This window comes from Dipodomys merriami, unplaced genomic scaffold (assembly GCF_024711535.1).
Source record: "Dipodomys merriami isolate MVZ:Mamm:240054 unplaced genomic scaffold, mDipMer1.0.p SCAF_665, whole genome shotgun sequence".
Classification (NCBI taxonomy): Eukaryota; Metazoa; Chordata; class Mammalia; order Rodentia; family Heteromyidae; genus Dipodomys; species Dipodomys merriami.
Window position 1 is genome coordinate 83,175 of NW_027206252.1, and position 27,454 is coordinate 110,628.

Sequence of the window (27,454 nt, forward strand, 5' to 3'; positions counted from 1 at the left end):
GGACTGCACCGCTCTCCCCGCGGCGCTCACCGGGAGGACGCGACCGGCTCAGGAAACAGAAGCAACGGCTAAGAACGGTTTAATGAGACGGACAGCGTCGAGGACCGCCTGGCCTTCCAGCCAGGGGCCGCCTGACGGGGGGGAGGAGGCCCGGAGGGTCGGAGGCCGAGGCCCGGGGAGGGTCGGAGGCCGAGGCCCGGAGGTGCCCGCCGCGGGCCGCCGGCCGCGTCCATCGCCGCTCTCCGGGGGGGCCGCGACTCCCGTCCGTCCCCGCCGCTCGCCGGCCGTCCAGGACCGTCCAGCAACGTCACCTTCCCACAGGGTACATAAAACGGAGGAAACATGAAAGGACATCTGTCAGTCATCATTAAATACAGCAACGCCGAAATCAGGTATAAATTAAGAAACATGTACAAACTATTTCACAAAGTGCTCTTTAAAATATATACACAACATTCAAGACATTCTTAATGTAAGACAATTCAGATTGAAGTTTGGGTGATTCTTTTTTAAGTGACCTTTTCTTGCAAAAAGTATTCATACAGTGCTTAAAATTAACACACACACGCACACGCACACACCCCACAGCATATTCCCAGACTGGCAAGGAAGAAGAAAAACCATTTTCACAGTTCTCTATAATACTTAACATCTTCGGTGGGCAATTTCAGTCTCTGACTGAGTTTGCAAATTAGCTGTGTAGACACTTCCAGAAAAAAAAAAAAAAAAGACGCAAGTTGGAAGGGATAGATCACTTCCTAAATGAAACTGCTAGTGTTTCTGTCATTTAGCAATTAAGAACTCTCATTTCTGTAACTTAGTAAATATGGACATACACATTTTCAAGCCCTTATCAGTGTTAAGGGTTTTTAAACCCTCTGCCTACAAAATAAATGCTTATGTGCCCATGTGTGCTGATACGTTCAACAGCAGGGGGGAGAATGTTTTAGAACATTCTCACAGAAAGTGCAGACTAGCCATCAGCCACCAAGTCTGCACCTGACCTCAATTCTTCATCTGCAAGGGAAACAGTGCTGCTCCAATGCGCAGCAGAAGCCGTCTGGATTCATCCAAACAAGAAAACCAGAGAAGGTCTTTTAAATCGTAAAGCATTCAAGTCTGGATAGATAACTAATCTGTTCAACATAAAACATGAATTTAAGAAAAACACCAGCTTCCACAGGCCTCATATGTCAAGTTTGGAAAGCATCATTTGTCCTAAGATTTTAAAAAAGGACTCATAGTAAGGTGGTTATTACCTAAGAGTTGACCACATACCCCTATGCTGCTATATTAGTAAAAATGGAGGATTTTTCCTTTGACCATAATTTTCCAAGTTTGTACAGAATTGAAATTAAATGTTCTAGGATGTAAAAGTTACTCAGATTTCACTATATAAAACCTTCTTGTTTCTAAGAACACAGTAAAATTATTGGGATTGTTTTAAAACTGGGATGTGGAATTCAAATAGCTACTGAAAGTAAAGGAACAATTGCTTGGAAATCTGAACAAACAGGTCCTAGGAGAAATAACATAAAAAACAAACACCTTGCCACTGTTTGGAAATTGGTATGAGTAATTTAAACTATGTATAGACTAGGTTTGGGCATATTAAAGACTCAAATCCTAGAAATGACAGCACACAAGTACAGCTCTTGACAGCCTAGTGGGAGATGCCCCTTGCCTTCCAAGGCCCCACTGGGGTGGCCGGTCCCGTGCGCACGGCCCGGACACACTGGGTGGCACCTCACGTGCTCCACCCTCACGAACACGCTGACTCAGAACTCACCAATGCCTCATTGCTCTCTCATACAAAGACAGACTTTTTGGGGTAACAGGAACTGGCAAGAGACACAGGCACGCTCTAGAAAGGATGGATCACAGCGTCTCCAGGTGAAGCATGTTATCCTTGTCACCGCAGAACAAAACCTGGTGTGAGACACAGGTTTTCCCAGCCTGCACGGAGGCTCGGGAAGAGGAGGCCCTCAGGGCCGTGTCCAGCTACACACAGCCAAAGAAACTCCCCAGCTAGGCCCCAGTGGCTCGCCTCTGTCATCCTAGCTACTCAGGAGGCTGAGATCTGAGGACTGCAGTTCAACGCCAGCCTGGGCAGTTAATTCTGTGAGAATCTCCAACTAGCCACCAGAAAACTGGAAGTGGCACTGTGGCTCAAAGTGGCTGAGCACTAACCTTGAGTGAAAAATCTCAGGGACAGCGCACAGGCCCAGAGTTCAAGCCCCAGCACTGGCAAAAAAGAAAAGGAAAAAAACTAGGTGCTGGTGGGTCACATCTGTAATCCTCCTCAGTGGCTGAGATCTGAAGATCATGGTTTGATCTTCAGATTAATTAATTGAAGCCAGCCCAGGCTTCAATTAATCACAGAAAAAGCTGGAAGTGGCACTGTGGCTCAAGTGGTAGGGTGTTAGCCTTGAGCAAAAGGAGCTCAGGGATAGCGCCCAAGCCTGGAGTTGGAGCTCCAGGCAAAAAAGACAAAAAAAAAAAAAAAAAAAACCAACCCATGTGGCAACAATCATAAGAGGAGAAGGGGCCAGGCCAGGTGCTGGTGTGAATGTGCACACTAGAAAGTCTCTTAGATAACGTCCCATTACCAGGCACAGAACATTGATGACAAAATGATCCCCAAAGCTAGCTAGAAACATAGAGGACGGGTGGGGACAAGAAAGGAACTTCTCCACCGCATCGACAGACAATACCACACACAGCGCCGGGCACTGTGCCGTCACAGCCAGCTCAGCCGGCAGCACGCACGCACGCACGCACCACACCCAGCGTGAATTGAGCACGCTTCACATGCAGAGGTGGCACTGGGTGAGGGGTGGCCGGCATGCCACAGTTCTGAAAACTGCCACCGGCCTGTCCATCTCCCGAAGAATGCATCGCACAAAGGCTCCAACAAGAACACTTGTCCCTTATTGCTGGTAGTTTCCATACTGGCCCTAAAAGAGATGGAGACACAGGTTACACCTTCCCGGTCCCAGTAAACGCGCTATCCGCTGCGAAGGCAGACTCCTCCCAAGTCACAGGATAAGAGGGCTGAGGTAGGAAGGAGGCAGGCAGCCTTCGCTCCAACCCACCAGGGAGGGGCCACCCCCATGTCACTCATTTAAATCAGAGAGGGTCATGGGGCTCCTTCCCTCAGTCTTGCTGGCTCCCTGAGCGTGGGGCCTGCCTAGGAGTCAAGTTCTTAGGCGCTGAGCTCTTGCACGTGACAGGCAGCAAGGCCAGCGCGCCACCACTCAGCGCGCCCACGTAGGATACGGTCAGTCAGCATGACATCTGAGGAGGGCGGACGTGCAGCCGCACCTGCATCTGGCAGGGCCGCAGACAGAGGCCACGTGAGCCACTGGCCAAGGGAAAGGTGCACTGAAGATGCTGGCATAAGGACACTGCCGCTCGCTTTGCGAGGAGGCCGGGAGGAGAAGGCTTGGGGGTCCGCTGGGAGGTGAGCATCTGGTGTGCTGCTGGTAAGATCTGTGACCTGTGTCCTCACGCTCAGAGCTGGCACTGCTCGGGGAACAGGCCGCAGCACCAGCCATGGCTCTGGAGGGGAGCAGCGCCTCCAGCCGGAGCTCTGCAGCCCAGGGTGCTGCGTTCTGTGCAGAAGCTCTCAGTGGATGAGGTCTGGCCGGGTCTGGCAGGGCAGGGGTGAGGTGTGCCCGGGACGGCGGGGCTGCGAGAGGGCCCCGAGGCCAGGCGCCTCTGTCCTGCTCAAGATGGTGGAAGGGGCTCAGCGTGAGGGCGGAGTGCCGTGCACTGTCCGCGCACAGTGCCTGGTGGACCTGCCGGACTCACCTGACCAGCTGCCCAGGAAGATCCCCCCCCCCACGGCTAACCCTGCTTCTCGGGCAGGGGCAGGCGCTCCAGGCGGGCACCTCCCTCCCTGTGCTGCTGCCAATCTGCACACCCTCCATCCTGTCTGTAATTTGGCAAACGTCAGCCCATCTTTCCCTAAGTCCCAAAGGCATCCTTTCCGGGCCTGGCTGGAGGCCGGCTCACCAGAATCTCCCTTGAGCTCCTGGATGCCCCGTGCTGCCCCAGGGCAGAACACCAGGTGGACCCAATGGGTCTCCGTGCCAGCCTGTGCAGCATGGCCGCTCACAGGGCACTGCGGATGGTTTGCTCTAGAGCGGCCTGGATTCATACTGTGCTGCTGCCAGGCTTCCGATCTGTTCACACCCTCTGTTCTCTTTAGCCCAGGCTGGTCTCGAACTTGTGATCCTCCTGCCTCATCATCCTCATTGATTCTTGGCATGTGCCACACAGCAGGGTGAGGAGCAACATCGACTTGGCTTTCATAGAAAACCATCAGAAGGCACACAGTGCTTTGGACGTTGGTTGGCTGTATAAATGTCACGGACACCAAGAATTCCTCAAAGGAGGCTGCAGACAACGCCCAAGACCACCCTCTGCCTCCTGCCCCCCCACCAATCCTTCCTCTCCATGTCTTGAGCGGAGCAGGTGATCTAACCCCAGGACCTTGGCATATCCCCTTCCTAAGCCACCCGCAGTCCCGGCCTGCAGACCTGCCTCCTCCAGGGCCCTGCCCTGCTCAGAGCAAGGAGCAGGTTCTCATCCCCTGCCCGTCCCCACCACCTCCCCCCACCCTCCTGCACACCCGGGCCACTCCCCGCCTCCTACACACACAGCAGCCTCCAGCTGCCTAGTCAGCCCAGTCCTTCCCACTAGCTCTGTCCAGCTGCGTCTTATTTTTTAAGTGGCAAAGCAAGGAGTTTGTGTGTGTGTGTGTGTGTGTGTGAGACAGAGAGAGAAGGGAGAGAGGAGGGGGGTAGAGGAGGGGAGGGAGGAGGGGGGAGGGAGAGGAATGCTGTTAAGGGAATGGTAGGCTGGAGTTGGATGGCTCAAGCCCTCTCTGGCGTCTTCTTGTAACTATCAGCACTGAAGGACATCACTTGCAGACAACCCCTAACCCGTAAGCCTCTTGCCCAAGCTTCCTCTGCTGGGCCCCTACTGACCCTCGGCTCCGGAGCAGTGTGGCTCCTGTAGAGGAGTGGCCACTTTGATGGCTAACAGGCAGAGCCCTGCCCCAGCCCTGTCCCGGTATCCAGCAGTGACCGACTCCTGCCAGGTGCACAATAAACATATGCAGCTGAATGGATGAAGAACTGTGCATGCAGGTCTAGCAGGGAGAAGCTGGCTGCGTGGGATAAGCAAGTAAGAGCTGACTTAAAGACCTCACAGGACTGGAGAACCGATGCTGGAAGGGCCCTGGAAGCCAATTAGTTCCATCCCATTATTCCTCGTGACCACAGAGCAACGTTCCTCTGCCTCCACAGACACAGTGGTCCGGGATGCCTGGAAACATCCAGAAAGCTTGCCTGTTCATAGCCGTAAGGCCGCTGCTGCTGGGCAGAGGGTCCCGTCTGTGAGGCTCTGTAGCTCCCATACTGCTGGCCTTGTCCTTGCTGGTAGCTGGAGTACTGCGAGGGGGCGCCCTGAGCAGGCCCTGCGGGGACGGGGAGGGGGGGAGAAGGGGAGGGGGCTGAGGCCAGCCAGCACTCCCCAGCAGGAACACCACCCCACATTCCTGGAGGGCTCCTAACACCCACACCGGTTGTAATGAGCAGCTGTATGGCAAGGGAGCCACGCAACTGGCTGGCCAGGCCCGCAAAGCCCAAAACTGTGCCCTACCAGACAGGCCCTCAGCCCAGCCTGCCTGCTGCTTCGGTCGGGTTACTCTGAAGGGAGTGGATGCTGTGAACTCACATCTGAACTAGGACAGGAGCTGGAGAGAGCTGCACACAAAGAAACACACCAGCGCTCTGATGAAAACTAAGCTAAACTGATACAGGGCAGAAGTCTCAAGCTTTTTGTTGTTGTTGTCATGGGACTTGAACTCTGGCCCTGGGCGCTAGCCCTCAGCTCTTCAGCTCAAGGCAAGTGCTCTACCACTTGAGCGACAGTACCACTTCCAGTTTTCTGGTGGTTTATTAGAGATAAGAGTCTCAGGGACTTTCCTGCCCAGGATGGCTTTGAACCATGATCCTCAGATCTCAGCCTCCTAAGTAGCTAGGATTACAGGTATGAGCCAATGGCACCCGGCTAAATTTTTTTTTTTTAGTTTTTTTGCCAGTCCCGGAGCTTGAACTCAGGGCCTGGGCACTGTCCCTGAGCATCTTTTGCTCAATGCTAGCACTCTACCACTTGAGCTACAGACACTACTTCTGGCTTTTCTGTTTATATGGTACTAAGGAATCGAACCCAGGGCTTCATGCATGCTAGGCAAGCACTCTATAACTAAGCCACCTTCCCAGCTCTTCTTTTTTTTTTTTTTTTTTGTCGGTCCTGGGGCTTGAACTCTGGGCCTGGGCGCTGTCCCTCAGCTCTTCAGCTCAAGGCGAGCGCTCTACCACTTGAGCTACAGCGCCACTTCCGGTTTTCTGGTGGTTTATTGGAGATAGGAGTCTCACGGTCTCTCCTGCCCGGGCTGGCTTTGAACCGAGATCCTCAGATCTCAGGCTCCTGAGTAGCTAGGATTACAGGCGTGAGCCACCAGCGCCCGGCTCCCAGCTCTTCTTAAGTTTTTGTTTTGTTGGTCGTGGGGCCTGAACTCTGGGCCTGGGCGCTGTCCCTCAGCTCTTCAGCTCAAGGCTAGCGCTCTACCACTTGAGTCACAGCACCACTTCCGGCTTTTTTTGCTTATGTGGTGCTGAGGAATCGAACCCAGGGCTTCATGCATGCAAGGCAAGCGCTCTACCACTGAGCCACCTTCCCAGCCCTTAAGTTTTTAGTTAATTAATTTTTGTGGTGATGGGGATGGAACCCAGGGCCATGTGCAAGCAAGGCACTGAGCCACATCCCAGACCCTTAGTGTTTTTAGTTTTTTTTAATGGCTAAGATGGCTATTCCTAAACATGGAGATGTGACCAAAGCCGCCTAAAACAGGGTGGCAGTAATTCAGTGGTTTGGGGCCCAGCTTTCTGTTCCTGTCCACTGGTAAAGTCTGCAGTTTCTTAGTATCTTAAGGAGGGTCCCTTCATCTGCTCTACTCTTATAATTTAATACCAACAGCTTATAAAGTGTTAATTGGTCAAGGTCATAAAGGTCAAAATATATTTTTTTATTAAAAAAATTTATTTTTGCCAGTCCTGGGGCTTTAACTCGGGGCCTGCGTGCTGTCCTGAGCCTCTGTGCTCAAGGCTAGTGTTCTACTACTTGAGCCACTGTGCCACTTCTGAGCAGTTTTACTGCAGGTAAAGTCTCATAGATTTCCCTACCCATGTTGGCTTCCAATCATGATCCTTAGATCTCAGCTTCCTGAATAGCTAGGATTACAGGCATAAGCTGATACCCAGCTCCTTATTTATTTATTTTTAGTTGTGGGGCTTGAACTCTGGGCTTGGGCGCTGTCTCTCAGCTCTTCAGCTCAAGGTGAGTGCTCTACCACTTGAGCCACAGCACCACTTTTGGTTTTCTAGTGTTTTATTGGAGATAAGAGTCTCATGGAGAGGGGCTGGGAAGGTGGCTCAGTGGTAGAGCGCTTGCCTTGCATGCCTGAGGCCCTGGGTTCGATTCCTCAGCACCACATAAGCAAAAAAGAAAAAAGCCGGAAGTGGCGCTGTGGCTCAAGTGGTAGTGTGCTAGCCTTGAGCTGAAGAGCTGAGGGACAGCGCCCAGGCCCAGAGTTCAGGCCCCATGACTGGACCCTCCCCCTAAAAAAAAAAAAAAAAAGAAAGATAGAGCAAAAAAAAAAATCTATAGCCGGGCACCGGTGTCTCATGCTTGTCAGCTACTCAGGAGGCTGAGATCTGAGAATCTCGGTTCAAAGCCAGCCCGGGCAGGAAAGACCGTGAGACTCCTATCTCCAATAAACCACTAGAAAACTGGAAGTGGCGCTGTAGCTCAAGTGGTAGAGTGCTCGCCTTGAGCTGAAGAGCTGAGGGACAGCGCCCAGGCCCAGAGTTCAAGCCCCATGACCAACAACAACAACAAAAAAGTCTCATGGAGTTTCCTGCCTGGGCTGGCTTTGAACCATGATCCGCAGATTTCAGCCTCCTGAGTAGCTAGGATTACAGGCATGAGCCCTGGCCCCTGGCACCAGCTCCTTATTTTTTTTTTTTTTGGGGGGGGGTCTGGTTGTAGGGCCTGAACTCTGGGCCTGGGCGCTGTCCTTCAGCTCTTCAGCTCAAGGCTAGCGCTCTACCACTTGAGCCACAGCGCCACTTCTGGCTTTTTTCTTTTTGCATGCAAGGCAAGTGTTCTACCACTGAGCCACCTTCCCAGCCCCCAGCTCCTTATTTTTAAAAGCTGTTCTGGCTGGGTTCTTTGCATAGGTGAGGCTCTGGGAAAGATCTCTAAGGTTTAACCTCCAGCACAATGAATCAACCAATCCGTGTGTTCTGGCCAGTCGGTGTGGCGCTTTGTGACAACTCCTGACTCCTGTTTGCTCTGGACCTGACTGCACTGCCCTCACCGAAGTGCCCTCCCAGACTGCATGCAGTGCACCCTGGGCTCTGGGCGTGTCCCAGAATGCTGGGGCTTCTGGAGAGTGCCAGCAGACAGCCAAGACCTGCAGAGAAGGGGCCGACACCCTGGAGGAGTCCAGCGGGACTGGTGGGCAGGGCACACCAGAGCTGAGGCAGAGCTGGGGCAGACCCTGAGGCCCAGCCTCCCCAGGGAGGAGGCCTCCCCAGGGACGAGCTTCCATGCCTGTGGCTCTTTTGGTAAGTGGATTTCTGCTTCCTGCCTACAGATGCCAGAGGGCTTCCTCTGCCTGATGCTCTCCCCCTGCCCACTCACCTGCCTCCCTGGGTTCCTGACAGCAGTGTCTGTGGCAAACTTGCTGGCCGGGTGTGGCATCAGCACGCTCAGAGGGGAAGACACTCTGGAAGGAGGGCACTTCAGACATGGAGCCCGACTGCACACCCCAGCTGAGCCAGGTGAGGGAGAGGCAATCATGCTAAACACCCACCTGCACCCACCCAGCCTTCCTGCTCCTCTCCACCAGGGGGAGCCGGGCTCCCCAAAGAAGCACCAGGAGGTGCAGGGAAGACACTGAAAACACAAGGACACAAACCACAAGGACAAGGCATGCCAGAGACGCAGGAGCAGCTGGCAGAAGATGAAAGCTGCGCAGAGCAGAGGTGTTCTAGCTGAACCAACAGGTGGAGTTAACATCCATGCACTCATACCGAGATGGACAAGTCACTGAGCAACCAGGGGCGGGGGAGGGGAGGAAGGGGAGCATCGGGACAGGAGGGCAACCCCACCTAATGACTGTCTGGATGGGACTGGGGACTCACTTCTGAAGGGCAGATAACCAGGAGACAGGAACGCGACAGGGACGCACCCGGCAGACACAGCGCAGGCCAGGTGAAGAGGGCCACACCACAGGTGAGCCCTGCGGGTCACAGTGCCTGGAAGGGCCCCGCCCTGGTGCTTTCTCCCAGGTGACCTGGTCTCCCCTGCGGGAAAGCTGCCAGCAAACCCCCCGGAGGGCTCCTCAGGGGCGGCCAGCCCACTCCAAAGCTGTCCAGGCCATAAATGACGGGCAAGGCGAGAAGCTTCCAGTCAAGAGCCACCCCAAGAAGAAGTCATGAGGGGTCCTAGCTGGGGCTCAAGGACACTCCAAGGACGGGGAAAGCCAGTGGAGTTCTGTGCCCCATGACTGTGTGACGCCCTTGCACAGACCTCACAACCTCTGAGGCGGGAAGCGGACGGCAGTACCGCGTGGTGGCCCTGGGAGAGCAGTGTGCTGTGACCTGTTCCCCTCTTCTCACCATAGCCTTGCTGCTGCCCGGGGTAGCTCTGCTGGTTGGCGTACTGCTGCTGGGGGTATGTCTGCGGCTGCGCCGAGCCCTGCTGGTAGCCGGCCTGCTGCTGGCTGTACTGCGAGTTCCCTGCAGAGAGAAAGACACCGCTCACGTCAGCCTGCGCCGCCGCCCCCAGCACCCTCGGGAGCGGGCGGCCGGGGCGCCCCCACCAAGCACTGCGGTGGAACAGAAAGCCAGGGACGGCGAAACGGCTGATAGTCCTAAGAAAGGGTAAGACGAGCACGGTGGATCTGTGTCCCCCCAAAAGACAACCTGAGTCTGAAACGGACCGTGACCACAGCAGGATAGCTGTGTCCCTGCAAGGGGAGGGAATGTGACAATACAGAAGCCATGTGACCACAGTGGGCAGAGCCCGGAGCACGCTGCTCCAAGCACGCATCCGCCCGGAGGATGGCTGGCGGTCACCAGAAACCAGAGGCGCCGGCACAATCCCGCTGGGGGGGGGGGGGTGCACCCACCGCCGCCGCCGCCACGGCCTCTACAACTTCAAGGCAATGAACCTGCGTGACGCGAGCCACCCCACGGCCAGCCCTGTCACCGCGGCCCCGAGCTGGCATAAAGCAAGTGGGCTAGGAAACACGGTGGCATCGGGCATCCCAGCCAACCCTGAGCCCCCTCTCTGGAGGCCACTGCTCTTCAGGGGCCCCCCGGGGGCCTCTGTATGGACAACTACTACCAAGGGATGGTGTGCAAAGGTGACTGCCCGATACAGCCACATCCGGCCTCTTGTCCTTGAGTCTCCTCATGCTCCCCACAGACACCAGGCCTGGAACGCTGCCGGGCATCTGCTTCCACTGGAAGCCAACAGGACCAGCGCAGAGTGAGCTGTGGTGGCCATGTTGTGGGCCCAGGTGTCTGCCTGCTCAGTGGCAGGAGCGCAGCTGGTCCATCGGGTTGTAGACGGCACGGGGCAGAGGTGCAGACTTGCCTCTGGTGAAGTGATGAGAACACCACCTGCTCACGAAGGTGAGCCAGCACTGAGGAGTGTGCTGGCAAGCGGCAGGGACCACGGAGCCCACACGCCACTGTGCTACCAACGCCTGGCCTGGCCTGGTTCTCTTATGCTATGTTCATTCTTAAGTCCTTGACCCAGCCAGGGGTAACAGCCCGGCCACTACACCTGCTTTGGGGGCAGGGACAGGGTAACCCTGAAGGACCTGCTTCACAAGGCTACCCAGCCTACCCAGAAGGCGGGGTAGGCGCCTGCACCAGGCAGGGAGCAGGAAGAACCAGACCCCAACTGACAGGACAGGAAGACAGCTGAGCATAAGGTAGGGAGAGAACAGGAGACAGCTCTGTGTGTGTGTGTGTGTGTGTGTGTGTGTGTGTGTGTGTGTGTGTGTGTGTGTGTGTGTGTGGTCAGAGAACAGGAGACAGCTGTGTGTGTGTGTGTGTGTGTGAGGAGACAGCTTGTGTGTGTGTGTGTGTGTGTGTGTGAGGAGAGAACAGGAGACAGCTGTGAGTGTGTGTGTGTGTGTGTGTGTGTGTGTGGTCAGAGAACAGGAGACAGCTGTGTGTGTGTGTGAGGAGACAGCTGTGTGTGTATGTGTGTGTGTGTGAGGAGACAGCTGTGAGTGTGTGTGAGGAGAACAGGAGACAGCTGTGTGTGTGTGTGTGTGTGTGTGTGTGAGGAGACAGCTGTGAGTGTGTGTGAGAACAGGAGACAGCTGTGTGTGTGTGTGAGGAGAGAACAGGAGACAGCTGTGTGTGTGTGTGAGGAGACAGCTGTGTGTGTGTGTGTGTGTGTGTGTGTGTGAGGAGACAGCTGTGAGTGTGTGTGTGTGTGTGTGTGTGGTCAGAGGAGACAGCTGTGTGTGTGTGTGTGTGTGTGTGTGTGTGTGTGAGAGGAGAGAACAGGAGACAGCTGTGAGTGTGTGTGAGGCGAGAACAGGAGGAGACAGCTGTGTGTGTGGTTAGAGAACAGAAGACAGCTGTGTGTGTGTGTGTGTGTGTGTGTTTAGAGAACAGGAGGAGACAGCTGTGTGTGTGTATGTGTGTGTGTTTAGAGAACAGGAGGAGACAGCTGTGTGTGTGTATGTGTGTGTGTTTAGAGAACAGGAGGAGACAGCTGTGTGTGTGTGTGTGTGTGTGTGTGTGTGTTTAGAGAACAGGAGACAGCTGTGTGTGTGTGTGTGTGTGTGTGTGTGTGTTTAGAGAACAGGAGGAGACAGCTATGTGTGTGTGTGTGTGTTTAGAGAACAGGAGGAGACAGCTGTGTGTGTGTGTGTGTGTGTGTGTGTGTGTGTGTGTGTGTGTGTGTGTGTGTGTGTGTGTGTGTGTGTGTGTAGAACAGGAGAAACAGCTAGGAGTTACCACAGCTCATGGGTGGCTTAGCTTCCTGGGTGGTTCTCCATCTACTTCTGACTTCTGCTACTGGAAACCAAGATTGCTATGTGGAGGACAATGTGACAGTTCCTCAGAAAGTTCAAATAAAGCCGGGCGCTGGTGGCTCACGCCTGTAATCCTAGCTACTCAGGAGCCTGAGATCTGAGGATCGCGGTTCAAAGCCAGCCCGGGCAGGAGAGACCGTGAGACTCCTATCTCCAATAAACCACCAGAAAACCAGAAATGGTGCTGTAGCTCAAGTGGTAGAGCGCTCGCCTTGAGCTGAAGAGCTGAGGGACAGTGCCCAGGCCCAGAGTTCAAGCCCCATGACCGACAAAAAAAAAAAAAAAAAAGTTCAAATAAAGCTGGGCACCAGTCATTCACACCTGTATTCGTAGCTACTCAGGAGGCGGAGATCAGAAGATTACAAAGTAGCCCAGGTAGGAAAGTCCTAATCTCCATCTCCAAACTAGCAGCAAAAAGCAGGGCTGGAGGCATGAGTGAAGTGGTAGAACAACGGCTGAGCAAGTAAGCTAAGAAATGTGAGGTCCTTAGCTGGGCACTGGTGGCTCACGCCTGTTATCCTAGATACTCAGGAGGCTGAGATCTGAGGATCACAGCTCAAAGCCAGCACGGGCAGGAAAGTCCAGTGAGACTATTATCTCTTATTTCTAGTGAGACTCTTATTTCTAGTGAGAAAACCGGAAGTGGCGCTTTGGCTCAAGTGGTAGAGTGCTCGCCTTGAGCTAAAGAGCTGAGGGACAGCGCCCAGGCCCAGAGTTCAAGCCACATGACCAACCAAAAAAAAAAAGAAAAGAAAAGAAAAGAAATGTGAGAACCCTGATTTCAAGCCCTGGTATTCACATACAAAAAACATTAAGCAGGGGCTGGGAAGGTGGCTCAGTGGTAGAGCACTTGCCTTGCATGCATGAGGCCCTAGGTTCTATTCCTCAGCACCACATAAGCAAAAAGAAAAAAGCCGGAAGTGGCGCTGTTCAAGTGGTAGAGCGTTAGCCTTGAACTGAAGAGCTAAGGGACAGCGCCCAGGCCCAGAGTTCAGGCCCCATGACCGGACCCAAAAAGAAAAACAAAAACAAAAAAAACCATTAAGCAGAACTGCCAATTGAACCTATGGGCCACACCTTGGTGTCTACTACAGCCACAGTGCAGAAACAACCACAGGCCGGGTATCTAGCTACCCACAGACAGACAAAAGGAAAAGCAGACTGTACTATACCCAGCGGACGCTTGTCAGCCAGCCTTCCCAAGGAGGGTCCGCCACACACCACACCTTGGATGAGGCTCCACTGCACCACGTGGAGCAAGCCAGGTACAGAAGGGTAAATGCTAACCCCGCTCCCAGGGTCCTCAGAGCACACAAAATCAGTGATGGGGAGCACGAGAGTGGGGCCCGGGGTGGTGGGGGCTGGGAGCTGGGTGCCGGGGTGGTGGGGGCTGGGGGGCTGGGTGCCGGGGTGGTGGGGGGCTGGGGGCTGGGTGCCGGGGTGGTGGGGGGCTGGGAGCTGGGTGCCGGGGTGGTGGGGGGCTGGGGCTGGGTGCCGGGGTGGTGGGGGCTGGGGGCTGGGTGCCGGGGTGGTGGGGGGCTGGGGGCTGGGTGCCGGGGTGGTGGGGGGCTGGGGGCTGGGTGCCGGGATGGTGGGGGCTGGGGGCTGGGTGCCGGGATGGTGGGGGGCTGGGAGCTGGGTGCTGGGGTGGTGGGGCCTGGGAGCTGGGTGCCGGGGTGGTGGGGGGCTGGGAGCTGGGTGCCGGGATGGTGGGGGCTGGGAGCTGGGTGCCAGGATGGTGGGGGCTGGGAGCTGGGTGCCGGGGTGGTGGGGGCTGGGAGCTGGGTGCCGGGGTGGTGGGGGCTGGGAGCTGGGTGCCAGGATGGCGGGGGCTGGGTGCCGGGGTGGTGGGGGCTGGGGGCTGGGTGCCAGGATGGTGGGGGCTGGGTGCCGGGATGGTGGGGGCTGGGTGCCGGGGTGGTAGGGGCTGGGTGCCAGGATGGTGGGGGCTGGGTGCCAGGATGGTGGGGGCTGGGTGCCGGGGTGGTGGGGGGCTGGGGGCCGGGGTGGTGGGGGGCTGGGAGCTGGGTGCCGGGGTGGTGGGGGCTGGGAGCTGGGTGCCGGGGTGGTGGGGGGCTGGGGGCTGGGTGCCGGGGTGGTGGGGGCTGGGTGCCGGGGTGGTGGGGGGCTGGGAGCTGGGTGCCGGGGTGGTGGGGGGCTGGGGCTGGGTGCCGGGGTGGTGGGGGCTGGGAGCTGGGGGCCGGGGTGGTGGGGGGCTGGGAGCTGGGGGCCGGGGTGGTGGGGGCTGGGAGCTGGGGGCCGGGGTGGTGGGGGGCTGGGAGCTGGGTGCCGGGGTGGTGGGGGCCTGGGAGCTGGGTGCCGGGATGGTGGGGGCTGGGAGCTGGGTGCCAGGATGGTGGGGGCTGGGAGCCGGGATGGTGGGGGCTGGGAGCTGGGTGCCGGGATGGTGGGGGCTGGGAGCTGGGGTACAATGGGAGCAGTTCAGTTCTGTAAGGCAGAGTTCTGAAGATAGCCAGGGCAATGGGTACAGACAATGTGGAACTACTCCCTACCATCAGACTGTCCACTGACAATGGGGAAGATGAGACCAGACCCAGGCATGCTGGCTCACTCCTGAATCCTAGATATTCAGAAGACTGGAGAGAGCTGGAGGATCACAGTTCAAAGCCAGCCCAGGGAAAAAAGTCCACAAAACTCCATCTCCAATTAACCAGCAAAAAGCAAAGCTGGAAGTGGCTCAAGTGGCAGAGCACTGCTGAGCAAGCATGAGACCATGAGTTCAAACTCCAGTACCAACCACAAAAGAAAAAAACAAAGGTTAGGCTGGTTACACTTTCATAATAGAGGCCTTATAACCACAAGTAGTAACATTTTTAAAAAGCTATCAAAAATGTTGCCTTTAATGTTTAGTATCTTTCCCCCCACACCTCCCCTCCACTGACATCTAGACCAGGAGGCCCGGATTTGAGGCGCTGAGATTGCACGTCTTGTGAATTGGTCTTCTGTGTGGGGACTGCCCTCGTTGCCCCCTCTCCCCAGGAAGCCCACCCACTCAGGACCTGACGTGTCCTGCCCCGGCTGCCACTAGCCCGGGACCCGACCGTGTGCCCTGCCCCTGCTCCCCGTCCTGTGAGCTGGCTCTGAGGCAGCCGGGGGCGGGGAGGGGGCACACTTTCACCATAGCAGTGGTACGTGGAAGCAAGCTCGCCAGCAGCCACTGCCTCCGTGCAGGGGCACGCAGGGGCAGACACGTGGCCTGCGAGCCCCGACCAAGGGCCACGCTGATCTGACCTGCAGGTAGTCAGGCCTATTGGGGCCACGTCACACACGAACATGCCCCCCGGCTCAGGACTCTGAGTGCCTCCGTTCCCGCTGAACAACCACGTCTGTGAGGCTCTGACGAGGAGGCTGATAGAGGCTCAGGCCCCAGGCCGCTCGGCTGGACCCGACGGCAGACTGTGCCCAACAACCCCCTCCATACCCAGCCACACCTGTTTTCCAAACTCACAAAATCCAACCTGACTTCTGAGGTAAACCTGATTTTACCGGGCGACACCAACTGCTCTGGACGTGACCTGCTGGGGGCTTAGGGACTCTCAGTGCGGGCAGGCACTAGCTGGTGTGGGAGGCCTTAGTGCCATCTCCAGGCCTCATGTTTCTACACGCCCGGTGTCCTAGCCGGAGTGGAGGCCTCAGCATCGTTGCGAGGCCTCGTCTTCTTACCGCCCTCGTAGTAGTGCTGCGTGGACTCCTCGAAGGCGCGGTCGTAGCTCTGCTCCGTGTAAGATGATTGCTGGTAGGCGTAGTCGCCGTGGCCTGTAAGACAAGGCAAGGGCTGGGGCCTCTCCCTGCCCAGGCCCTGGGGCAAGGTGGCAGGGTAAGGCCCAGGAGACCCAGGGCCAAGCCGCGGCTCTCGCTGTAACATGCTGACATCGATCCCACTTCACTGGCTGCAGCCAGTCTGTGGTGATGGTCAAATCTGCCCGTGCCTCCCTGCATGTCCCAGCCAGCTCCTTGGCGTGTCCAGGCCCAGGGCATCAGGACAGCAGAGGGGCTGCACACCACCACCTTGTCCCCGGCACCAGGGCTTGGCCCGCAGCTGGCTGTTCTTTTTTTTTTGGGGGGGGGGGGTCCGGTCGTGGGGCCTGAACTCTGCACCTGGGCGCTGTCCCTCAGCTCTTCAGCTCAAGGCTAGCGCTCTACCACTTGAGCCACTTCCAGCTTTTTTCTTTTTGCTTATGTGGTGCTGAGGAATCGAACCCAGGGCCTCAGGCATGCAAGGCAAGCGCTCTACCACTGAGCCATCTTCCCAGCCCCGGCTGGCTGTTTTGATACCACACGCCACCCATTTCCCTGCTGGGCTGTGCACCCCCACCTCACGCTTTAAATGCCTTCTCCACAAACCCAGGATGACTTAACGATGATCTAGGAGGGATGCGAGCAGCAGAAGAGCATGGCTGGTGAGGGTCAGAGGGGCACGGGTCTGGGAGGAGCTGGGGCAGCGCCGGGGCGCAGGGCTCACCATCAGGGTAGTACTGCTGGGTCATGGGCTCAGCGGCGCCCTGGCCGTGGCTGTACTGCTCGCTGTAGTACTCTTCCTGGCCCAGGTACTGCTGGGAAGAGCCTGCAAGCATCAACACAGCGCTCAGGACCGGGGCACACTCTCCTGGCAGAGCAGCCCCGCTGCTGTGAGAACAGGGACAGACCAAGCCCCTCCCCATCCTCTCAGACCCCCTTGGTCCTCCGCCTGCGCACGTCTGCGAGCTCTGGGCCTTCGCCACAAGCCTGGGTCTGCAGCGCCCACCCCGGCTGGGAATGCCCACGACCTCACCTTGCTGGGAAGGCCGGTAGGGCGCCATGGGCCGCTGCCCCATCATGCTGCTCCCCTGGCCACCCTGACCCATCATGGCGATGGAGGACTGGCCCTGGTAGTGCTGGCTACTGCCCTGCGCCGAGTTGTAGTGGGACGTGGCAGCCTGCTGGTGCATCATGGGCACTGTACGACAGCACAGAGATTCCAAATCAGCCACAGGAAGCTCAGGACAGCAGCCCCCTCCCCCCCCCCGACCCTCATGTGCCAACTGACTCCCTCCTTGGGCTGGCCCTTTATGATTTCCTGGGGTTCCCCACGAGACCATTACCTGTAACTCCCCAATAACAGCTGCACATATGCCTGCCATGTGGTCAAAACTCCAGCCTTGGTATCAACTGTTTTATTATGATTATGATGATGGTGGTGATGATAATTCTGAAGCAAGACCCTGCTGAGTAGCCCTGGCTAGCCTCAAGTTCATGATGCCCCGCTTCAGCCTCAACGGGGGGCTCACAGGCATCCACCCAGCTGGTGCCGCTATTTAAAATGTGCCAACAAGTCAGCCAACATAGAGAGGGGCCCTGCAAACACGGCACAGAAAGCGGCCCTGCAATACTGCGACAAAGACATAGGCTGACCCACTGCAACAATGAGACATACAAGACACTGTGTGGAAAAGGAACTTTACAACTTGGTGGGGGAGGGGGGTTAGGGAGGTGGGGAGGGAAGGGATGGTAGGGGAAAACAAAGGAGGGGGTAACAATGCTCAATAAGAAATGTACTCATTACCTTCTTCATGTAACTGTAACCCCTCTGTACGGCATCTTTACAATAACATATATATATATATATATATATATATACACACACACACATATACGTATACACACACACACATATATATATGAAAGTGGTCCTGCAGCTCCCACAGAAACTCACGTCCTGTGTTCCCTTAGCCTGGGAGGGGCTGGGCCTGCTGGCCTGGCCTGACCACACAGTCTGCTCAGAACCCCGGGAGCAGCACCGGCCACAGAAAGAGAACAGGGGCCACCTGTGATCAGGTTTCCAGTAACCACATTGCCAGAGCAAAAGAAATCAGCGGAAGTCAATTTTAATGATACATTGATCAGTCAGTATTTCCAAAATAAGTTTTAGCTTGTAATTACTATAAAAACGCATTTATGTAATAAGCTCTGAATCGCCTATCACTCAGGGAACTTCCAAACTGGGCCCTGCTACTCCCCAGCGCTCACAATCCCCAGGCCTGTGGCCTCTGCCGTGGGGGCCCGGGCCCAGGGGCTGCCCCTGCGCTGGACGAAGCCCAGTCTCTGGCTGGACACCTGTGGCTCTCCTTCCCTTCTGCTTTGGGCAGCTGGCAGGGCGTTCCCCGCACCAGGAGTGACTTACGCCCTACACCCCAGCGTATAGGTGTCCATCCAGACACGCAGCCAGCACCGCCGCACCTCAGGACCTCTCCAGAAGCCTCAGAGGTTCCAGCCTGCCCGGCCCTGCCCTCGGGGATCGCAGATGGGCAGCCCCTCTCAGGGACCACCCAACCTGAGCGTGAAGCGGCGAGTACCTGGGTTGGACTGCATGTTGATGTTGGTCCGAGACACGTAGTTGCCAATGGCACCCTGGCCCTGCATGGGGACGCTCTGCGAGGCGGGGCCCGAGTGGCTGTAGCCGGGCCCGGTTCCGTGGCTGCTGCCTGACATGCTCACAGAAGTGGTAGGCAGCGTGCTCTGCGCGGTCTGCTGCATGGACACGTGGTTCGGGCCTGCTGGGAGGGTGGAGGAGGCAGGTCAGCTGCTGGGGCTAGGACGCATCTCTGAAGGAAGTGCTGAGCTCCCTCCCTCCCTCCCTCAGCTGGCCTTGAGGAGGGCGGCTAGCAGGGTCAACACCATGAATGGCTAGAAGAGAAACATAGACACTAAGGAAGAACAAGTTGAGCCGTGTACTCGTTACACAGTGTTCTCAGGCAAATGTGGCAGCCTCACCCTCAGCAGAAAGTCCCCAGCGAACCGAAGCAGCCCAGCGCGACCGAGCAAGAGGAGCAGGGGGCCCGGGGCCAGAGCTGCAGCCTCCGCGGCTCACCCCACTGCGTGCACACGGGGCCCAAGTGTTCACAGTGGCTCTGTGACCAGGATGCAGGAGGATGGGGGTCACAGTGCCCAGCCCGATGAAGTCAGGATTGCCCCCCCCCACCAGCCACCCATGGCTGCAAACCTGCTCACCGTTGCCCATCTGGCCCTGCATGAGCGAGGCTGGGGGCAGGCCCGTGCTGATGGCATCACTGAGGCTGCCCTGCGAGTGCAGGCTCTGGCTGGATCCGCTCTGACTCAGGGCGCCGGGGCCCAGGTTCATGTTCTGGGTCGGAGGCTGTGGGGCACAGGAAGGTTGGGGGGGCGCTGACACTTGGGGATCGCACGCGCCCCCCCATGGAGATGCAGTTCCCCCTCTCCATATCTGCACCCCATTCACCACCAGCCACTGAATGCTTACAGCCTACAGCACCCGTGGACTAGCAAGATGGGGCTCCTGAGGCCCGAATGGCTCAGGCCAAGATGAGCCGACACAAAGACAGCGTCATGGGAACTGTTTATCTTCCCACACCTGGAGGTGAGAAGCCCACCACAGGTTAGAAGCATCCCTTCTCCCTCTGCTGGCCCTCAGACTCCAATACCACCCAATACCACCCCATTCCTCTTCAGCTCAGTGGGCCAAGTATCTCAGGGTCCACGTTCCTGCCACGGCCTGGGCCGTGCATTCACTTCACCTCCACAGCGTTCCATGCCCACAGCCCTGCCCCCCAGAACCCCACCCCCCGGGTTCTACATCCTCCCAGAAGCCCCCCCCCAGGACCCTACCCCAGGTCCATATCCCCAGTCCACATTCCCCCAGGACCCCACCCCCCAGGTCCTCCATCAGTGGCTCCTATTGTGCTCAGACGGAGCCCCCGGAGGACCCCGAGTCTCTCCAGGGAGATGATGGGTTGGGTAGCCCATCAGAGCTGATTGCCACTTTGTACTTGGGGAACTGATCCAGGCATCTATGTTGCCACTTCCAGGGGCCGGAAGAGTGGGGCGGGCACTACTGGTGCCGTGTGAGCCTGACACCTGGAGGCAGCTGCACCCGGCACTCTCTGGGCGCACTCCCCCGTGGCTCCAAGGCTACCGGCAAAGGATCCCGCTTCGCAGCAAAAACTTACCTGGAGGAGATTGTATTTATAGCAAATCAAACAGAAGACAATAAAATATGTATGCTAACATCTGCAATATTTACTGTGCTGGAAATTTTTTCCCTTTAGGCTGTACTTGGAATTTGAATTAAGGGTTTGAGGGCTCTACCACTTAAGCCACACCTCCACCCCTTTTAGCTCTGGGTTTGTTCATTTATTTTGCCAGTACTGGGGCTTGAACTTAAGGTCCCATCCTCACTCAGTTTACTTGCTCAGGACTGGCACTCTACTACTTAAGCCTTGCCTTCAACCCAGATTTTTGGTGGTTAACTGGAAATGGAGTCTTACACTTTCTACCCAGGCTGCCTTGATTACAATCCTCCTGATCCTACTTCCCAGGATTATAAGGATGGCTTGGGAACTTGTGTGCATGCATGCACATGTGCATGTGCTCGCTGTTCCTGGGCCTTAAATGTAGTACCTGGGTAGTGTTCTACCACTTGAGACGCAACTCCACTCTTGGCTTTTTGGTGGTTAATTGGAGATAAGAATCTCATGGACTTTCCTGCCTAGAGTAGCCTTGGACTGTGATCCTCAGATCTCAGCCTCCTGAGACAGGTGTGAGCCACCAGCATACCTGACAGGAATCCTCATATTAAAGGGCATGGGCTAGAACTGCTCACAGTTCCAGAAGGGCTCGCAGCATGAGGACCTTGACTCAAGACCCAGTATCACAAAATAATTACTTTTTTTTTTTTTTTTGGTAGTGGGGCTTGAACTCTGGGCCTGGGCGCTGTCCCTCAGCTCTTCAGCTCAAGGCTAGTGCTCTACCACTTCAGCCGCAGTGCCACTTATGGCTTTTTCCGCTTCTGTGGTGCTGAGGAATCAAACCCAGGACCTTGTGCATGCAAGGCAAGTGCTCTACCACTGAGCCACCTTCCCAGCCCAAAATTACATCATTTTAACAAGTCAGCTCACAACTGGAGCGAGAATCCCCTCCCTGCCCCTCAGGGTCTGCGCTGAGTCCATGGCTACTGCTAAATAGGCCGAACCCAATCCCACCTCTGTCACATCTCCTCACCCCTGCAAGACCGGAAGCAAGGAACACATCCCTTCCCGGGGTAGCGGGCCTGGCTGGACCCCCGCGCTAGGTGAGGCGCCACGCCCGGCGCCTGGGTACGCACCGCGGGAAGCAGAGACTGCATGTTCTGGCTGGAGTCCGCGATGGTGGCCAGGTACACCAGGTTTCGATGCAGGAGCTGCTGGTACCTGCAGGAGAGGGACACGGCATGAGTGGCAGGGGTCACCACATGGTGCCCCCAGACGGACAGAGGCAGAAGCCATTTAACCAAGAGATCTGGACTTCCAGAGGGCGGAGAACAGATCCAGCTCATTCCGAGACAGTAGTTCACACACGCCACAGCAGATGGGGCCCGGGACTCCCACATAACATCATGGGGGCTCACATGCCTACCCGGGTTTCCTGAGGCCCTTCCCACGCCTCCAGGTAAGCCTGTGGCCAGCTGCTCTGTGCCCAGCCCCAGCGGTCACCACAGCCAGCCCGGCCTCCCTAGCGCTCCTCCCTGACCCCTTTCTCTCCAGCTGCCCCCAGGGCCAGGTCTAACCTCAGCCCTCGGACTGAGACGCTTTCCTCGGAGTGCACAAGGCCTCCCCAGTGTTTGGAGAAGGAAGAGTCTGCACTTCGACAGAGAGGTGGGAGGCCCAACCCGGGTAGCAAGCAACTTACTGGGCACACTCGGCTGTTTTGCCCTTGCTCTGGTGGTCCAGGATACACTGGATCAGGTGGTGGTTTTCGTCCAGCATCTGCGGGAGAGGTGAAGAGGACACGTCAGCCATCACGGCAGCTTCCTCTGCACGGCCAGAGTGCGTGGCCGGAAAGATCCGTCCAAGTCTGTAGCAAAGGACAAGACGCTGAGGAGTGCTAAGGACACCAAGCCAGGCTCCACATCCTCCCTGGACTGGGGGACAGACTCTCAAATCACAAAGACACTGGTGGATGCGAGCTGCTCACCATCGTGCTAGCACGGGGAAGGCTTCCCATGGGGCTGTGCTCAGCCTGGGCCTGTGAGGCCAGCAAAGAATAGCAGACTGCTCTGGTGAGACTGGAAACCATCTCAGCCCGGGGCCTGCGGCCGCACACCCACTGTTTCACCTGTAAGTCTGCCCCCAGCCTTGAGTTGGACAGGAACTGAGGCGGGACAGGATCACGCTGTACTCTGCAGAGGTCAGTACCTGTTGTGAACCTTTACTGCTTAAGTACCAAGTCATGGCCTTGAACCCCGACCAGACACTGGTCTTGCTGAGAAGCACAGGTGAGCCTGTGGACGCTGCTCTGAGGGCTGCCACCGGCTCCCAGACCTTCCCACGATGCAGAGGCACGGGTCTGGAGGCAGGCACACGTGCCTTCACCACTCCAGCGGAATCAGTACTGCTGGACTCTTGCCAGAAACGGTGCTTCCGGGTCTGTCCCTGCCCAGGTGGTGGACGAACCCAGAGTTTCTCTCAGAAAGCCCTAGGCTGGGCTCAAAAGCCACCCGGTTCTGTCAGGGGCCTGGGACTTCTTGCGACATATGAGGCCCTTTTCTGCAGCCCCCTTGGTGCCCCCCCCCCCCCCTGGGGCTGCTGCCCGCACATACTCTGGCAAGTGTTGGCTGCGAGCTGGTGGAGAAGGTCGGCAGTGTGCGGGTAAAGACACACACTGGAAGTTCTTCCTCCAGAATGGCCACTGGGGGCGGCACTGGGGTGTCTGGGAGACCCCGGGGAAGGAGGGAGGGGACGGAGAGGAAGTGTGGCAGGCACAATGAGTCCCCAGGGGAACAAGCTCTCCGTTTCCACCACGGCCTCTGCTCACCCGTTCACGCGCTCACAAAGGACAAGGCCTGCCATCTCCTTCAAAGCACACACCTGATCTCTGCCCGGGAGGCGCCCGTAGGAGTGGCCGCAGGCAGTCACCTTGGAGCAGGTGGGAGTGACAGGGGAAGGGCACCTGCCTGCCCATCCCCTCCTGCTACACAGACCTTGTACTGCCATCCGCCCCAGGACTCCAGCTCCCACGGGGTCCCGGGCCCAGCCCCACAGGGCACGCAGCCCCAGGGCTCCAAGGCCTGCCCTACCTCATCTTCCTGCTGCCCGCGACCCCTCAGCAGACACGAGCTCCAGGGAGCTCCTCTTGCTGTGTTCTTTTGAAAGTTGCAAGGCTTCTCCTATACTCATTATGGTCTTTCTCTTTACTGTGACAAGACTCCTGCCAGAGGTGCCCAGCTCCGCAGAGGAGCCGTCTGACACGGCCAACCACCAGGGGGCGTGAGCAGCCAGGAGCTGCCTGGGGGCTTAGAGCAGGCTGGGGGTAAAACAGGGCACCCAGCTCCCCTTCCAGGCTGGCTGGAGAGAAACACCTCAAGGGCTTCTTTACTCCCTCAAGAGCCAGTGCTATCCTTCAAGATGTCCCGGCTCCTGCCCCTGCTTGCCCCATGAATGTGTTCTTTCCAAGACACAAGGCAGGCCCCATGTGCTCTGCATACAGGACAGTAGATTGCCAAGGAAGAGGATACCATGAGCCCACCACACACTATGGCATACCAAGAGAAAGGGTCCCAGTAATTAAGACGCTTTGGAGCTTTGACAAGTATTAAGGAAATGTTTACTATAACTGTATTTTTATACAAGCCGCACCTAGGATGCTATCTCACTTCGATTAAAGCCATAGGCCAGAGGAGGGGATGCAAGCTGTAAACAAACCCTCACCTGGCTGCTGAGTGAGGAACAAGCAAGGCAGAACCTCCTAAGGACCAGAAGCACAGGGCCCAAGCAGCCGCAAGGTCTTCCTTCGTATGAAAAGCAAAAGGACGGGTGTGAACTGCAGAGCTGATGCCAGGGCTGGGCCTGAAGCCAGAAGACCATGGAGCCATGCTGTGAACCCCAAGCTGGCTCACAGCCAGGACCTCTCCCCAGGTAGGAGAAGGGGAACAGGTTGCTGGTATGTCTCTTTGGAAAGTGGCAGGTCTGGGAGGAAAGACACTAGATCTTGAAGGAGAGAGCACTCCATGAACACCACTGCCTGATTCGACTCGACAGCACTAACCCACGCTGACAGCACTGGTCTGTGGATAAAACCTGCCTTCGAGAGTCAGAAGCCAACGCTGAAGGGCTGGGATGCTACTCAACGGTTGAGCACCTGCCCAGCAAGGGCAGAGCTCTCGTTCAATCCCCAGCAACACACACACACACACACCCAGCACCACACACACACACACACACACACACACACACACACACACACACACACACACAGAGCAACACCAGACATAGGAAAAAAGGATTATGAAGAAAAGAAGTGAAGGAAACAGTTACCGATAACCAAGAGACCAATCAAGAAAAGTTACTCTACACTTGAAATAACAAGATTCTACATAAAAGTAACATGGAGTCTGGTGGCTCCTGCTGGGATGTGGGGCGGGCACCCTGCCATCCCCAGCCACCAGGGAGCAGGGCAGGTCTGGGGGACACCTCTGGGCTCCAGCTCAGGCTCCCAGGCACAGTCACACTCTTGTGTTGGGGCCAAAGCCTGATTTTGACTGTGTCCCCATGTGCCATGCTTTGTCACTATAAGAAACGGGCTCCAGACCAGGCTGGTACTCCCCACTTCTGTGCAGGGTGCCCTGCCCCATACAGCCCCATGCAGGCCATCCACAAGCCCACTTGTGACTGCAGCTCCCGAACCTCGGGCCCTCGCTTGCTGGCTGTCCTTTCTGGAATACTCTCATTAGACGCCACTGCTGCTGAAATGAGACCCATTGCAAACAGATCCAGGAGGAGGATCATCTGGATTAGGGCGTGTTCTGCACCTAGCCGGTGCCTTGGAAGAGGGAAGGATGGACACGAAAACACATGTGAACAGGAAGAATGTGGACAGCTGCTGCAGGAAGGCAGGCTGCACGCTCCTCCTTGGAACCCCAGGGAGGAGCTGACCTGGACACCTTGTGGGCCGAGTGTGCCGCTTGATGCCATCTGAGCTGTGGTAATGACACTGACATGGCTGTCTGTTCCAGAATGCCTCCACAAACAGGGTCAGAGATGCCACGGTATGCTTGGAGCATTTGCTGCGTCTGGGACCCAGGCCAGGACAGGGATCAGTAAGGAATGAAGTAGCCACGCGCTGACTCAGGAGCCCAAGCCATACCTTAAAGTACTGCACTGTTCACATGATTGCCAAGGAGTAGGAGGGAGGGGACACTTGAGGGGGGTTTTGATGGTTGAGTAGGAGTTGGCATGTCTGAATGCTACCCAGATACAATCAGAAGATAAGCTGAGTATTTCCTTGGCCTTCATGTCCAAACAGGCTTCTGAGGGGTCCGCTGCTTTCTCTACTGCTCTTAGCACGGACCTGTTAGCACACATTATGGGAAGAGTACACTCTTGTTTTTATAGTTCTGGAAATCAAATCCAGGGCCTTGTAAGTACTCTACAAGAGTTCTACTACTGAGCTACATCTCTAGCTCTTATTTTATTCTTTGAGACAGGTCCTGCTACATAGCTCAGGCTGATCTTGAACTTGCTATGCAGGCCATGTTGGCCTGAAATTCATAACCACTCCTCCTCGGTCTCCCACCTGCTGGGATCGAAGGTGTATGCCTCCAGAGCCAGTTGGAGAACGTATTTTACGTGTAGGGCAGACCCCCCCCCCCAGCCAGGCTGCCTGGGTACACAGAGTCACTGCTGCCTGCTGGCAGGCGGCCCGCGGGTGAGGGGCTGAGGACCCACATCTGAGCCCGGGGCTGGCGCTGAGCAGGTCCCCCTCTCCGATCTGCTCAGGAAGGCCCTCTGGCACTTGCTCTTGCCGGAGAACCTGGGAAGTGTTCACGGAAAGTGGTGCAAAGCCCGCCTTTCTCCATACATGTTGGAGCCAAAGTAGGCTTTGGCTCCCGCGCCTGTCAGCCTGGCTGACAGAGCCTCTCCGGGCCGAGGCGACCGCACCCCCGGAGCCCACGCCCGACGCCCGACCCCGGGCCGGGCTCTCCCGCTTAGCCGGCCGGTGCTTCAGCTCCCCGCGGCAGGAAGTCGGGGAGATGCCCGGAGTTCAGCGAGGTCTGGGGGCCGGCGGGCGCCTCTCCACCTCCCCGGGCAATGCCAAGCCAGCTACAACCAAGCACCGCTCGGGCTCCAAGCCGCGCCACCGCGGCAGGGGTGGGGGGGGGTCCCCAAGGTCACCAAGGCCGCGGGCGCTCCGGGGCGCACACCCAAGCGCACGGCCGCCGAGAAGCCGCGCGGGCAGCGAGAAAACGGGCAGAAAGTGCGGCCTGGACACCACAACGAGGGTTTGGCTACCGATGTCCCCAAGCCCGTGCAGCCGCCGGTGAGCCTCACAGCCAGGCCGGGCGCCGTTAGGCCCGCTCCGGCCCGGGACGAAGCCCCGCGACCCGAGGGGGCGGGGACGCGCCGCCTGCGGCTCCGCCCGGACCCGCGCTCGGGCGGCCCGGGCCCCCGCACTCCGGGGCGGGCCTTTGTGCCTGCGGAGCGGCGGCCCGCGCCCCCCTTCCATCGCCGGCGGCGACCCGCGGCCGCCGCCTCCGCCCCCGGCGCTGTCAGCGGCGCGCGACGCCCCCCCGTCCGGCCCCGAGCGGCGGCGGGTCCGGTGCGCCTCGCACCGCCCGGCGGTGCGCGCTCGGGGTCGCGTCGCGCCCGGCGAAGCTGGCGCAGCTCCCGGCCGGGCGCCCGGGGCCCGGCGCGGGGCTCCGCCGAGGCTCGGGCCGCCACGCCGCGCCGCGGCTTTGTTCGCACCCGGCGCCCGGCCCCGCGCACGCCCGCGCCCCCGCGCCCCGGGCCCGGCCCACCTTCTGGATGGTCTGCTGCGTGACTTCCCCTTTGCCCCTCGGCCGCGCGGACGCGAAGGCCACGGACATGGTGGCGGCGCGGGGCTCAGCCCGTAATCATCGGGGTCCGTGCTCCGGCGGCGCCCCGCGGCCCGCGGCGCCCATTCTCCGCAGAGCGGGGGCGGGGGCGCGGGGGGCGCCGCGTCGTGGGCTCGCCCGCTCCCGAGCCGGAGCTCTGAGCCCAGCCCCGCCGGGCGTCCGCCCCGTGCGCCGCCGCCGCCGCAGGCCAGGCCCCGCGTGCGGCCCCCTGGCGTCCGGCCCGCGCTCCGGGCCCGGCCCGCCGCCGCTGTGCCGCCCCCCGCGCTGGGCGCCGGTGGTTCTGTCCGCGCCGCCTAGCGCGCCGGCCCGCCCCGCCCCGCGCCCCGCCTCGTCCCGCGTCCCGCCCATCGCCCCGCCCCGTCCCGCGCACC

At 57.9% G+C, this 27,454-nt stretch overlaps 1 protein-coding gene across 3 annotated transcripts; it reads right to left on the reverse strand.

The window, feature by feature from the left end:
- Nucleotides 1-27: 27 nt before the first annotated feature.
- On the reverse strand, nucleotides 28-27,271 carry LOC138815749 (calcium-responsive transactivator). 3 transcript variants are annotated; one of them, XM_070005120.1, is made up of 11 exons: nucleotides 27,006-27,271; nucleotides 21,902-21,978; nucleotides 21,339-21,423; nucleotides 19,211-19,355; nucleotides 18,556-18,756; nucleotides 16,995-17,159; nucleotides 16,686-16,787; nucleotides 15,887-15,979; nucleotides 9,759-9,878; nucleotides 5,358-5,485; nucleotides 28-2,957 (listed from the first exon to the last, which is right to left on the reverse strand). In XM_070005120.1, the coding sequence occupies exons 1-11, from the start codon at nucleotides 27,072-27,074 to the stop codon at nucleotides 2,931-2,933; spliced, it is 1,212 nt and encodes a 403-aa protein (XP_069861221.1). In that variant the 5' UTR covers nucleotides 27,075-27,271; the 3' UTR covers nucleotides 28-2,930. The 3 variants fall into 3 exon arrangements, with proteins under 3 accessions (XP_069861221.1, XP_069861222.1, XP_069861223.1); XM_070005121.1 differs by having other exon boundaries at nucleotides 18,556-18,753; nucleotides 27,006-27,270; XM_070005122.1 differs by lacking the exon at nucleotides 27,006-27,271 and adding an exon at nucleotides 22,187-22,263.
- Between the last annotated feature and the right edge of the window lie 183 nt (nucleotides 27,272-27,454).